Below are 14,363 nucleotides of genomic sequence, written 5' to 3'. Positions count from 1 at the left end.
CACCTCACCTTAGCTTGTTTCGTATCTCACTGAGAAAACACAGGTGACAAGAAGACGACTCTCAGAGTCCCCACCTCCACGTCTTCCCATTCATCTGCAACTGTGCCCACACAGGCCACCTTCCCCTGTTACTGAGGGTGAACAGTCTGTGCTCTGAGCCAATGCCAAACCCTTCCACTTGGGCACTAGACCTCATGTCCTCTGATGTACTCAAAGATCTTACTCCCACGGTTCTTCCCGCCTCTCCTCCATCATCAGTGCTTCCCTCTCTCCCGGGTCTTTCCCATCAGCACCTAAATGTGCTGTTACTCTGATTTTTTTTTTTTTTTTTTTTTTTTTTTAGGAAGATTAGCCCTAAGCTAACATTTGCTGCCAATCCTCCTCTTTTTGCTGAGGAAGACTGTCCCTGAGCTAACATCCGTGCCCATCTTCCGCTACTTTATATGTGGCTTGCCAAGTGGTGCCATGGCTGCACGTGGGATCCGAACTGGTGAACCCCGGGCCACCAAAGGGGAACGTGCGAATTTAACCACTGCGCCACCAGGCTGGCCCCCTGTTACTCTCTGATTTTTAAGACTCCCTGTCTTCACTTTAGTTTCCCCTCAAGCTACTGTCCCATATTTCTAACAGCAAAATTCCTTGAAGGCTGTCTCTATTGGTCTTCAATGCTCTCCCACAAAGTTTGCCCATTTAAAGTGTATAATTCAATGGTCTTTAGTAAGTTTATAGATTTGCGTAGCCATCATCATAATCTTCCCAAAGGAACCCCACAGCGGTTGGCCTCTCCTTCCTCACCCCTCTTCCCCACCCCGACCCTCCCACCTAAGCAACCATGATGGACTTTCTGTCTCTACGGATTTGCCTATTCCGGACATCTCATATAAATGGAATCATGCAATGTGTGCTCTTTTGTGGCTGACTTCTTTCATTAAGCGTGTTTACAAGGTTCATCCATGTTGTTGTATGTGTCAATGATCCACTCCTTTTTATCACCAAATAATATTCCATTGCAGGAATATAGCACATTTAGTTTACCCAGTTACCAACTGATCGACATTTAGGATGTTTCCACTTTTTGGCTATTGTGAATAATGCTATGAACATTCACATGTAAGTTTTTGTGTGGATGTATGTTTTTAATTTTCTAGGGCTGGAATTGCTGAGTCATATGGTAATTCTATGTTTAATTTATTGAGAACTGCCAGATGGTTTTCCACAATGGCTGTACCATCTTACATTCCCACCAGCAAAGTATGAGGATTCTGGTTTCACTACATCCTCACCAACATTTGTTATTACCCAACTTTTTGATCATAGCTAGCGTGTGAAGTGGTATCTCATTGTGGTTTGATTTGCATTTCCCTAATGACTAAGTATATTGACTCCCACTGACTTGTAAACCCATGCCCAAGAGAGGGTCGCCCCCACCGCTCCATGGAAATTGCTCTTGTCAAGTTCACCAATGATTTCCACATTGCCAAAACCAATGGCCAATTCTCAGGCCTCCTGTTTCATAATCTGGCAGCAGCTGACCCAGTTGATCCCTCTCTCCTCCTCGAAATGCTTCCTGCACTTGGCTTTCAGAATGCCACAGCTGCCTTGCTTCCCCCCTTGGCTTTCCTTCTCGGTTCCTCTTAATGTTGCTGATGCTTAATTTTGGAGAAACAACTTCTCATCTCCTTCTCTTATCCACCTACACTCGTTTCCTCTGTGCATCCACTGTTATGGCTCTGAATGCCTCATTCATGCTCCATGCCTGGAGGTGGGACGCTGAAACTTATCTTCAGATCAGACTTTGCCCCTAAACTCCAGACTTGTACATCCAACTGCCTCTGAGACATTTTCACTTGGATACCTAATAACTAGACCCAACTCCTGATCTATCCTCCCTTCCTCCTCCTTAACTCCCATGAAACCTGCTCCTCCATTAGCTCAGTAAACAGAACTCCATCCTTCCAGCTGCTCAGACCAAAAATGCTAGAGCTGCACTGTCCACAACAGGAACCAGCACCACATGGGACTATTTCAATTTTCATTCATTCATTGATTCAATCAATCAGTCATAAAAATGTTTACCAAGTACCTATTGGATTCCAAAACCTGCCATGTTTGCAAATACGGAAGTGATTAAAAGCCTGCCTTCCAGAAGTGCCTAGTCAAGGCAACAAAGAGTGTAACCAATGGTTAAAGATCCAGTTAAGGATCCCCAGACACAGGCCTCTATGAGGGGGGCAATTTAGATTTAAATTAGTAAAGCTATAAAAGATTATAAATTCGGGCCTTCAGTTGCACTGGCCACATTTCACGTGCTTCAGGGCCCCATGTGGCTGGTGGCTGCCATACTAGACAGCAGAGATCTAGAACATTTCCATCATGGTGGAGAGTTCTACGGGACATCGCTGCTGTCCTGACCCCTGATCCTTGACCCTCCTTTTTCCTTTCTCTCGTCCTCAACATTCTGATCCATCAGCAAATCCCACTGATTCTAGCTTCAGGACAGATCTAGAACCACTGCTCCTCATCTTCGTGTCACCACTTTGTCCACGAGCTGCATCTGTCCTGGTTTAAAGCTGCTATCTCATTCTGGATGACGACAGCACCTAACAGTGACCCCTGCTTCCACCCTTGCCCCCTACAGTCTGTTACCCAGGCACTAGCCGTGTAAATCAAATCAAGTCATGACCTTTCTGGGCTCAGAAACCACCCATGATCTCATCCTGAGGAAAATCCAGACCTTACAGTGACCGAGGTTCTGCATGATCTGGTCTGCATTCTCTGTGACCTCACTGCATACTCATTGTAGAAACCCCTGCTCCAGCTGCACCGGCCTCCCGGCTATTCCCTCTGCACCAGGCGTGCTCCTGCCGTTTCTTCTGCCTGGAACACTGCACACAGATATCCACATGGCTCACGCCCTCCTTCCCTTCTTTTTCTTTCAATATATTTTATTGAAAATAAATACGTTATTCTTTAATTATACTGGCAGACATCACTTGAATGTATGCAGAATGAGTCACTGCTATTCCTGTGTTAGATACCAGAAGCAGAACTACATTCAAGTGTGGGGCCTTCTCCAAAGGTCCACCCCACCCCCAACATTCCCTATCTCTGTTTCCTGCTTTATTTTCTCCATCAAACATATTACACGACTTCATGAATATTTTATTTTGCTTAAATTTCTTGTTTACTGTCAGACCATTCATTAGAATCTAAATTCCATGTGGGTGCAGACTTTTGTCTGTTCTCTTTTTTTTTTTAAAGATTTCCCTGAGCTAACATCTGGTGCCAATCTTCCTCTTTTTTTCCTTCTTCTCCCCAAAGGTTCCCAGTACCTAGTTGCATATTTTAGTTGTAGGTCCTTCTAGTTCTGCTATGTGGGACACCACCTCAGCATGGCTTGATGAGTGGTGCCAGGTCTGCGCCCAGGATCCGAACCAGTGAAACCCTGGGTCCCCGAAGTGGAGCGTATGAACTTAACCACTCGGCCATGGGGCCAGCTCCTGTTCTGATTTCTTCATTGCTGTCTCTACAGGGCCTTGAAAATGCGTGACACATAGTAAGCACTCGGTAAATCTCTGCCGAATGAATGAATCAGTGAGGGGAAGACGTCAGTGAATGAGAATGAGTACATGCCCAGAAGGAATTTATCTTTTAGATGGGGAAGACACAAAACCAAATAAGAAAATAAGTTTACATTAGGTCTGGATGAGTGCTAGGCACAAGCTAAAATAGGGAGCTGTCAGTCATGGGGAAGGGGAGCAGTCAGAGAAGGTGACATTTGAGCTGAGACCTGCGGGGTGATAGGCAGGTGGCTTCGTGAGATTCACAGTAGTTATTTCAAGTACAAAAGGACAGCACATGCAAAGGCCCAGAGACAGGAGTGAGCTTTCCATGTTCAACGGACAGAAAAAGGCAGCCAGTGGGCCTAGAGAGTAAAGAGGGGGATGAGAGGGAGGTGGGGTCAGTAAATAAACACAGTGCCCGCCGCACAGAGTTGTCGGGGGTGGGGGGAGGGGTTAAATGGGTTAACACAGTAAAGGCTCTTCAGGGGAAACCATCACTGAGTTAACTAAACAAAAAAGGGAGAAAACATTATTCTAGGGAGGAAATAGCATGGAATCAGGTCCTGGAAAGGGCGAGAAGAACCATTATGAACACAAGGAAGGAGCAGAGGCCAGAGAAACTGTGGGGTAGAAAGATCAGGGAGGAAAAGTGGTGGTGGGGGAAAAGGCTAGCGAAGTCAGCAAGGGCCACAACCTGGGGCCTTGCAGGCCTTGATAAGGAATTGGATTTTGTTCCGATGGCAAGAGGGAGCCACTGAAGGGTTTTGAGCAGAGGAGTGACCCGAGCTGACATTCTTTAAAGTGGCTGCCATTGTGATGGACTGCGGTGGGACAAGGCTGAGCAGAGGCAGGGAAGCCAGTGGGGACGCTGCTGCAGTGACCCAGGCAAGAGATGGTGGTGACTGGGACCACAGAGAGACGGCACCTTTGTGAGATGCTTGGGAATTAAAATACTGACACTTGGAAATAGATTAGAAGAAGAGGAAGACTCTTAGGTTTCTGGCTGAGCAGCTGGGTGGACGGTGGTGCCCGTCATGACAGTGGGACAGCCTGGGGAGGAACGGACTTTCAGGGCGACATCTAGGACTCTGTTTGACGGTGTCTGCTGCAGGAGGCTGCCAGAAATCTGCGGAGGGGTCTGAGCTTGTACCGAAAATCCTCAGCACGGGGCCTTGTGCTGCGACAGCTGTGCATGTTACTGTTATCGTGGACGCCTATTCACCTGCGCATGTTCGGGGTAGGCGGCCCCTCCCCCCGTTAGTAGAGACCGCCTTCAAAGATAAAAGACTCTATAGAGCTGAAATATATTCTTTATTTTAGAAACGCAAATAGGATAAGGAAGGGAGAAAAAGATACCTTTGTCAGTTGCCACTGAAGTACCATCGAAAGAACATCCTGGGGAGACAAGAAGGGGTTTGAGTGTGTGGGGAAGAGGTTAAGGACCAGAAATCTGGGTCCTGGAAGCCTGGATCCCAAAGGCAGGGCGTGGACTCCTGGGCCTGAGGGAGGAGGGGCTGGGAGCCTGGACTCCTGGGTCTGAGGAAGAAGAGAGAAGGATGCTGGGACTCTGGAGTCCCCGGGACTCACCACGCCAGCAAGGTCAGACTCGCTGATGCTATGGCCGCGGTGGCCGCTAGCAGGCACTGGTTGCTGGGCGTCAGGGCTTCAGGCGTGGCCAGCAGCTCGCCCAGACTCGGTCTCCAGGGTTCGATCATCTCCGCCTCCCGCGGCGCCCAAAGTAAAACTTCGCGAAAGGAGCTTTGGAGCTCGGTCTCCTTGATCGGGGGCGAGCCCGTCACTGCGGAGGCGCGCACGTCAGCCGGGTGCGAGCCCGGCCCCCGGCGCAGCCCGGCCCTCCACGCAGCCCCGCCCGCACCGTTAAGAAAGAAGTAGAGCCGCGCCAGGAGGCGCTGGTCGTGCTTAATCACGCAAGAGAAGGTCCCGCGGTGCGTGGGCTGCACCGGCCGGATCCGCGCCAGGTAGCCTTCGGCCCGCGGTATGTTTCGGAAGTAGGAGGGGTCCTGAGTCCGGAGCTGCGGGACGCTCGGGCTGAAGCAGCGAGAGGAGCGGTGCCCCGTCCCCGCCCCGAGCCCATGTCAGATTCTCTGCGGCCCGACTCTCCGAACTGCAACCTACAAGGCCCGCCCCCGAGCTAGACCACGCCCTCTCGAGCCTTGGCTCCCCCGTCAGTGCTGACTCGCTGGTCCTCCACGCAGAGCCCGCCTCCCAAGTCTTGGCTCCACCCCGTGGGCCTGGTACTTATTTTCCGGCCCTGAATACTTATGCATAAGCCACCCCCTGAGCCCCGGTCGTGCTTTCTGAGCCTTGATCCCTCCCCTAAACGCCAGGACCCTCCCCTTGCAGGAAGCCTGAATCGAGACCGAGCTCCCGTGACACCCACCGCCTGGGTCCTGACCACCCATCCTCTAGTAAAGCGTCACCCGCCTGCTAAATCCTCTGCGCCGGCCCCGCCCCGACTCACACCTCCTCCTGCGAACCTCCAGGAATAGGTGATCTCCTCTTTAGGCAGCTGGAAGTTCACGGTGCAAGAGAACATGGCCTGCTGACCCCGGGTCACCGTCACATCCTGAACTGAAGACGGGCCGCGTCACCATCCCGGCCCCGCCCCAGGCCACCCCCTTCGCCGCTCTGCTCTCGCTGCTCCGGTTCATCGGGTTCCTGGCCCTCCCAGGCCCCGCCCCTCACCTGGGCAGTCCAGCGGGAGGTCGCAGACTGTGGAGTAGCAGCCGCGGCAGCGGAAGCGCCGAGCGACCTCCTGGAGTCCTGTGGGGCGGGAATGCGGGGTCTGGGCTCCCTCTGCCTTCCCCAGGCCGCGTCCCCTTGGCCAACTTAAAGTGTGTTTAGCCTTCCTGGGTTCCATCGGCGGACACACTCTGGACCCCGCCTCCCCTGCGCTCATTGGCTCTCTCACCACTAGGATTCCTATTGGTTTGCTATGGCTTTCAGACCCGCCTTCTCTGAGGTTTGTGAACAATACCTGGTTGACTGACGTTCCTCCAGGGCTTTTAGTGGCCTCCTTCGGATCGGAGGCCCACCCATGCTCTCCCACTCGAAGTTCTACGTTTCATTGCCGACCACCTCCTTCCTCCCCCAATTCTGAGCTTTGAATGAATTGCTTACCGCAGGGAGGGATGCAGGCCGGGGCTGTGGAGAGAGAGGAAGCATTACTACCCTGCAAGTCGCGGGAGGTGCTGAAGCTTCCCTACAGGGTGTTACTGGGCCGGATGCATTCCTCCGAGGGGGCAGAGCAAGGCCTGCAGCGGTCCACCCAGGGGGCGGGGTCAGGGCTGCGGTGTTCCACCTGAGGACCGGGCCAGGCCTGCAGCATCCCACTGAGAGGTCAGGTACAGGCCTGCTGCATGCGCCAAGGAGGCTGGGCCAGCTCTGGTGTATTCCACTTGAGGGAAGAGGGCTACATCCTGGGCGATGCTCGGAGAGAACAGGGTCGAATTAGGGGACCCAGTTAGAAAAGAGGTGTGGCCAGGCTGGAAGTAGCCCACTGAGGAGGCCCAGTTGGATAGGAAATCCTTCACAGTGTGGGCAGGGCCAGACCCAGAGATCCAGGAAGAGGTCCGGGCTCATCTGGGACAGGACCATCCCAAGAAGGGGTCCTAGTAGAGAAAACCTTTGGCCGAAGGGGCAGGACCAGACCCAGAGTGGTCGATGCTGGGAAAGAGACCGTGTCCAGAGTGGCCCACCAAGGGAAGCAGGTTGGGCCAGGATAGAAGAGATGGAAGAGACGGAAGAGAGACGGCCAGGATATTGGACTAGAGAGAGCCGCCGGAGTCTCTGTGCGTGCCTGGGGGAAGGAGACGGAATCTGTTCTACCTTCTTTAAGCTGTGTAACGACCTCCTGTATTTTCTGCGCAGCATCAGGGAAGGCAACCTCAAAGGACCCTGGAGGGTGGAGGGGGGCCTTGGAGTAAACGCCCTTCCCCTATGGCTGGCCGAGCAGGCCAGTACTGTGATGGTGTCTCGGCTTCTTGCCCAGCCCCTCCCCATCCCTGTCTCTGGTATATACCACATCCTCCCTGATTCTCACCTCCTCCCACCCTGTCTACCGGGAGGGCTGACGAGTCCCCAGTCTCCTTCCATCTGCTTCCTAACCATCTCTCTGATGGAACCCATCATCTACATTTATCTTGTTGAGAGGAAACATTCCTCACCAAGGCGTACTGGGCCCTATATGGTCTGGCCTAGTTTCCTCTCCCTATGACTCACCTTTCATTTCTTCTAATAGCAAAAGAACCACATTCTCCAGCACCTTAGGGCCTTTGCACGTGCTGGCTTCTCTTTCCACCTACTCCTCTCATCCTTCATGTCGACCCTTGGGTCACCACATTAGAGGTTTTCCTTAACCACAAATCTAGTCGAATCCAGTTCCCTACTTTTGTCTCCCATAGTTCAATGCCCCATTCATTCCATTCAGAGCTCTCACCAGTTTGTAATTGCATCTATTTATATAATGGTGATCATTTAAGTCTGTCTCTTAAGTAAGTGGACATGTCCTTCTTTAGTGCTGTGTCCTCAGAACCAAGGAGAGGGCCCTGAGTCTTAGCAAATGCTCAATGAGGATGAGTAGAATGAATTCCATGGAGACCACAACTGGTGGCCGGTGGCCCCAATCCATCTCTTGGATGTGTTACATTTGGCCAGGAAAGTATTTAAAAAAACAAAATGAATGAGTTGCCATCATGTGAAATTTGGAAAAGTCACATAAAATGCTTGGCATCTCTCTAAAAAAATTTGGAAGCACTGTAACACTGTATTTCAACGAGACAGCCATTTGATGGAGCTTAGGCACCCGCCCCTTCTCCATCATCCCCAGACACGATTCTCTTCTGCTCCTCTTTCACTTTTTTATGTTCTCTGTCCTTAGGGGTGACTGACTTTTGGACACTGTCACGGCCTGCAAACTGTAAGGTTTTGTGCTTTTTCCAAAGTGGATGGCTGGATTGATGGAGTGGCGGAAGTGGTTTTGGAAATCTGAAATGTGGAAGGAACTGCGCCCCTCCCAAATTCATGTGCTGAAGTCCTAACCCCCAGTTCCTCCAAATGTGACTGTACTTGGAAACAGAATCTTAAAGCGGTCATTAAATTAAAATGAGGTCATCAGAGTGGGCCTTGATCCAATATGACTAATCTCCTTCTAAGAGGAAGTTTGGACACAGATAGACACAGAGGGAAGACCATGTGAGGACACAAGGAAAAGATGGTCATCTACAAGCCAACGAGAGAGGCCTCAGAAGGGACCAACCCTGCCGACACTGACACCATGATCTTGGGCTTCTAGCCTCCAGAATTGTGAGAAAATAACTATCTGTTGCTTAAGGCCTCCAGTCTGTGATACTTTGTTACAGTGGCCCTAGCAAAATAATCCACCGGGATTGCGGGATTGCGAGTGCCTCCAAATGTCTATTTTCTCTTTAGGAACAGAACACTCCATTTCAGCCAGGAAAGGAGTCCCCAGATAAAAGACTACATTTCGCAGTGTTCCTTGCAGCCAGTTGTGGTCATATGATCTAGTTGTGGTCCCATGACCAGGTTCTGGCCATTGAGATCTAAGTGGAAGAGTCATGTGGGAGAGTCAACAGGAAGAAGCTTTAAAAGAGAAGTGATGTCATCTTATTGATCCCTTCCCCTTTCTCCATTCTGCTGCCTGAAATTTGGATTTGATGGCTGGAGCTCCAGCAGTCATATAGGACCATGAGGACAAGGGCTATAACCTAGGATGGTAGAGCAGAAATCTAGAAGGAGCTTGGGTCCCCAAGAATATAGAGCTGCCACACTAGCCTTAATGGCCTACCTCAAGTCTTACTTTAAATGGGAGAAATAAACTTTTAGCTTGTTTATGCCATTGCAGGTTCCTCTGCAATTTAAAACCATACAAAAAGGGAGAGAATGGAGCATATTGGCAAGAGTGTGGCTGAAGTGATGCTCACTGGGTATAAACTGGAGAGGGGGGTCACTGAAGCCAGGAAGTGGGTTCAGAATGAGGGGTCAAGGACTTAGAGGTCTCTCCTTGGCCACAGAGCAGGCGTGTGGTCTGGAGATGGGAGTATGATCAGGAGGATGTGGTCAGAGTGGGGCGCTCAAATGAGAGGCCAGGATGTTGGAGTCATCATCCAGGGAATATCTTTGGGCCAAACCCAGGACCTGGAGGGGAGGGTGAGTGTGGGCTATACTAAGTGGGCCATGGAGCAGGGTGTGTTCTCTGTAGAGTAAATCATGCCAGGAAAGTGGGGATGGAGTGAAATGTCTAAAGAGGCCAAGGGGTGGGGTTATATCAAGTGAACCACAAGGGGGCGCGGGTGGACGTTGTCAAGTCTTCCCCAAAAGTGCGTGTCATTAGGAGCTTCAGCTGTTTCTGATCATCTGAGTTTGAGTCCTGGCTCGTCCATCTACGAGCACACCTGTCTCAGATCTGAGATATCCATCCCAAGTCCTCCTCCCTCTGTGACTCTGGCCAAGTGAATGAACCTTCCTGATCCACAATCTCCTCATTTATAAAATGGGACGACCCCAGTGTCTACCTCACGAGTTTTTAATGCCATACAACCTAAAAGCATCCCCATCCCAAATGATGTGCCAGCCGCCGTTTAATGACTGCGTGAGAAGGTTTGTCAGCGCTTAAAATAGTGCCTGGCAGACAGCGTTACGGAAGGGGCAGCTATTAGTACGACCGTCCCCAAGTTTGAGTTGGGGAAACTGAGGCACAGAGAGGTTAGGAAGGTGGCCCAAGGTCACATAGCTAGATTTGAAGCCAGGCACTTGGGCTCCAGAGCCTCTGCGTGTAACCACTGCCTGTGGTGTATTCCCTGCTCTCTACACCATAACACCCACTGCATGGTTTATATATGGTCTCACTCCACCACCAAGAGCCACTCTAAGTCAGCAAGTCCATCTCTCAGGTCCTCCATCTGGGAGAGACTGGGGTGGGAGCGGGGGGGTCATCCTGGCTTCTTCCCATCCTCCTCATCCCACATACATCTGGTCCAGCTATCTCCCGAGTCTGTCTTCCCTGTCTAGCTGAGCCCCAACTTTGTCATCTGGAAAATGGGGCCATGAAACCCCACCTCACAGGCCTGGTACGAGGATTTCCCTAAAGGGGATAATTGGCATAAATAACTCTCTGTCTCGCAGACACAGCCTCTCCCATGTACAGACAGGTTTGGCAGAGACACAGTCAAATTCTTGATCTTCCTTCTCCTCCATTCTCATGCCCCACCCCCCTCAGCTCAGCCCTCATCTTGGCCCACCTGGACCACTGAGACTGGCCTGGGCCACCACCGACCATCTCCCCACTGGTCTCCCTGCTTCTCCCTTTGTCCCCCATGGCCTTAGTCAAATCCTGTCTCTCTCTCCCTCCTCAAAATCCTCCAATGGCTCCCCTATCTCAGAGCAAAAGCCAAAGTCAGTCCAAGGGCCTACAAGACTGGTTCTCAAAGCGTGTTCCTGGAGCAGCAGCGGCACATGGAAACTTGTTAGAAATGTCCACTTCCAGGCCCCACCTCAGACCTACTGGTCAGAAACAGAGGGTGGGGCCCAAGGGTCTGCATCTTAACAAGCTCCCAGGAGATTCTGATGTACGCTGGGCTTGAGAACCACTGGCCTAGAAGGCCCTACAGGATGTGCCCCTTTCTGCCTCTCTGATTGCATCTCCTCTCACTTTCTCCCTTAATGATTCCACTCCAGCCCCACTGGCCCCAGGGCCTTTGCACTGGCTCTTCCCTCTGCCTAGATGGCTCTTTCCCCAGATTATTGACATGGCTCTCACTGTCACCTCCCTCAGGTCTGTGCTCAATTGGACCCTCTCACTTGTGCCTTCCCTCACCAACCTATTTTAAATGATCACCCCATCGGCCACCTCGCTCCTTTCCCTTCTCTGTTTTCCTCCACAGCACGGATCGCCAACAGACATACTGTAGTATTTCACTGATTATGTTTATTGTCTGTCCCCCATCCCTCCCTACAATATAGGCAACCTGAGGGCAGGCAGTGTGCAGTTTTGGGCACAGCTGGGTCCCTAATGTTGTTCCTGGCACATTCAATAAGTATCTGTGGAACGTATTGCACCAGCTTCTCCCGGCCTCCAGTCCATCCTCTGCACAGCCCTGGAGGATCTTTCTATACCCAGAGCTGATGCTCGCCGCCCATCGCCTGCTCACAGCCTGCTCCTCCAGGACAGAATCTCAAGTCTCCCTGACCTTTCAACTGAACCCTGGACCATGTATCTAGCTGACTCCTGGATGTCCCCGGGACCCCTCACAGTCACTGCGTCCTAGCTCAGCTCACCATCTGCCCCTACTCCTGCTCCTTCTCCTGGGCCCCCCTCCACCGGGATGGCCCACTGCCCACGCAGGCCGACGCTGTCCTCTAACCCCTCCCTGAACAGCCCATCAGACCCAAGCCCCATCCCTCCTGCCCTCGACTCTCTCAGCAGGTCCCCTCTTCACCTTCACAGCCCCCGCCCCAGCTCCAGCCTCCTTTCGCCCAGCCTCCACTCAGGCCTCCCAGCCTCCACTCTCTCCTGGCTCCAGTCCATCCCCCACACAGCTCTAGACGACCTTCTACAACCAGAGCTAGGCTCTTTCCTGCTTTTTTTTCTGTGACAAGACAGCCCACGTGGGGAGAAAGGGCGTCTCCTTGGGTCCCGAGCCCCCTGCCAGCTCCAGCTCCTCAGGTCCTGCTTTAGGGGCGGGGAATCCCCCAACTGAAGTCTTCTCCATGCCGGCCCCCCAGACACCTCTTGGATGGACAGGAAGCTCCCCATCTTTGGGGGTTTTTGCCAAAAAGCTTGGTGGACAAGAGCAGGAAGCAAAAGGAGTAACTTTAGACGTAGAAATAAGCCCCGAGCCCCGGACCTCTGCGGTGGCTGGTTTATGCTTCTCAGCAGCACTCGGGCCTCCCTCCACCCCCAACAGTTCCAGTCTCTGGCAGATTCAGGGGGATCACGTGTCGTGTGACCATGGTGACCTGGTGTGATTATTGCTAACGCTGCCCCTCGGCCACCAGTGTTCCCTCAGCCCCGAGGCCCCTCAGCAGGGCCACACTCGTGTGTCTCCAGAGCTGTACTCTGGTGTCCCGCCCACCCCAAGGCTGTCACATGTGCCTGTCTCTCTTTACGGCGGACACAGAACAGTCTTCTCCCTGTTCCTACCCTCGTTCCTCCCCCCGTAATAGCCTCACAGGTCAAAAACGTGGGATCACTTTGTTAACTATGAGGAACAGACATATGTTTTATCCTAGAGAAAGAGCCCCTCCCTGGGGTCTGTCTCATCAGGGGGCCCCTCCCCTCTTGCTGGGGCTTCTGGCCATCCTGGGAGGCAGGGAGATGGTCCCACCTCACAGGTGGGTAAGTTGAGGCCCAGCGGGAGAAAGCGACATGTCCAGAACTGCATAGCCAGGAAGAGGAAGAGACACATAGCCAGGTCGGAACTCACGTTTACCTGATCCCAACAGGGCTTCAGGCTCTAGTCACTTCTGCCCTGTCCCTTCACCTCCTGCCAGCATCGCCCATCCCTTCTCCCCACAAGTAACCAGGCTCACTCAGCTTCCCAGCACCACCTCCTCCCAGATCACTGCCACATTCTGGCCGTCCTCCCGGTACACACGTCTGCCTCTTGGGGCTCTGAGCCCACATCTCCCACCCGTGCCATCCTCACCCTACTCACCCCGGGCAGTGGCCATCTCCTGGAGGGAGTGGGTCATCTGGGTGAAGGCATCGTGCAGGTGGTTTCTCTCATCGTAGTCTGGGGGTGGGGGGGCGGTGGGGGGAGTGGCTGGGGGAGGCAGCCCTCCCCACAACACCATGGCCACAGTGTGGACAATCTCAGTCTCTGAGTCTCTGTCCCTCCCCAGACTCTATCCTATCTTCTCTGAGTCTGTCCCCCCCAGTCTCTAGCCTCCCCTCTGTGAATCTCTGCCCCGGCTCCAGTCTCTATCTTCCCCTCTGATTCTATGCCCCTAGTGCTCCATCCTTCCTTCTCTGAGTCTGACTCCCTCGGTCTCCATCCTTCCTTCTCTGAGTCTGACTCCCTTGGTCTCTATCCTTCCTTCTCTGAGTCTGAGCCCCGCTCCAGCCTCTCCTCCCCGCTCTCAGGGTCTGCCCCCCGATCTCTGTCCACCTGTGTCTGTGTGTCTCTCTGGGTCTCTCTAGCCTCTCTGGTCCCTCCCTCTGCATGCCCCCCAGGGCCCTGGAAGACGACGGGGGTTTTCTCACTGATTTCAGTATCCAGGAGGCCCTGAAAGGCTGCTGTGAACGCCTTCTCGCACTTCTCACGCTCCGGGCCCTCCACACCGCTGAAGATCTGGCAGATGCGGAGCCGCTCTTTGTAGGATGTGAAACAGAGGAGACAGGCCCAGGCGGGCACCCTGAGGACCACGAGGGCCACCAGGGTGGATGGGACAGCACTCTCTGGGGCCAGCAGGGCCATGGCAGAGGCTCTGTGTCCTGGCCCAGGGAGAAGCTGGTGACCTTTGTGAGGTCACCGTGGGGCGGGGGAGGGGCCATGGTGTGGGGTCAAAGGTTGGGTTTCAGTTGCTGGTCAAATGTCAGGCTCCAAGGTTTTCAAAGAAGGGTGCCAGGGGTCAGGGATCGGACTGGCAATCCCCAGGCTTGTGGTTGGGCCAGACGCCAGGCTCCCAAGAACCTCACCTGTGACCCTGGACGTCCTCACAGGTTAAAGGGTCTCAGGGACCCAGAGGCCGGCAGTTGTGGTGTGTGGTGGCCTGACAGACCCTGGGGTGGGGTAGGGGGGTGGATCAGAGGTGGAGATG

The 14,363-nt window shown here is 53.0% G+C and overlaps 1 protein-coding gene across 4 annotated transcripts; it reads right to left on the bottom strand.

Annotated features, from left to right (window-relative positions):
• Positions 1-4,855: 4,855 nt before the first annotated feature.
• Positions 4,856-14,112, bottom strand: SPACA6 (sperm acrosome associated 6). 4 transcript variants are annotated; one of them, XM_008525160.2, is made up of 9 exons: positions 13,807-14,112; positions 13,259-13,336; positions 7,413-7,481; positions 6,705-6,728; positions 6,270-6,347; positions 6,046-6,155; positions 5,440-5,596; positions 5,151-5,361; positions 4,856-4,958 (listed from the first exon to the last, which is right to left on the bottom strand). In XM_008525160.2, the coding sequence occupies exons 1-9, from the start codon at positions 14,018-14,020 to the stop codon at positions 4,925-4,927; spliced, it is 975 nt and encodes a 324-aa protein (XP_008523382.1). In that variant the 5' UTR covers positions 14,021-14,112; the 3' UTR covers positions 4,856-4,924. The 4 variants fall into 4 exon arrangements, with proteins under 4 accessions (XP_008523382.1, XP_008523381.1, XP_070414537.1 ...); XM_008525159.2 differs by having other exon boundaries at positions 5,151-5,596; XM_070558436.1 differs by lacking the exon at positions 7,413-7,481 and having other exon boundaries at positions 5,151-5,596.
• Positions 14,113-14,363: the final 251 nt, after the last annotated feature.

The sequence above is a fragment of the Equus przewalskii genome, chromosome 9, assembly GCF_037783145.1.
Source record: "Equus przewalskii isolate Varuska chromosome 9, EquPr2, whole genome shotgun sequence".
NCBI classification, from domain to species: domain Eukaryota; kingdom Metazoa; phylum Chordata; class Mammalia; order Perissodactyla; family Equidae; genus Equus; species Equus przewalskii.
This window is presented reverse-complemented; position numbering and strand designations above follow the sequence as displayed.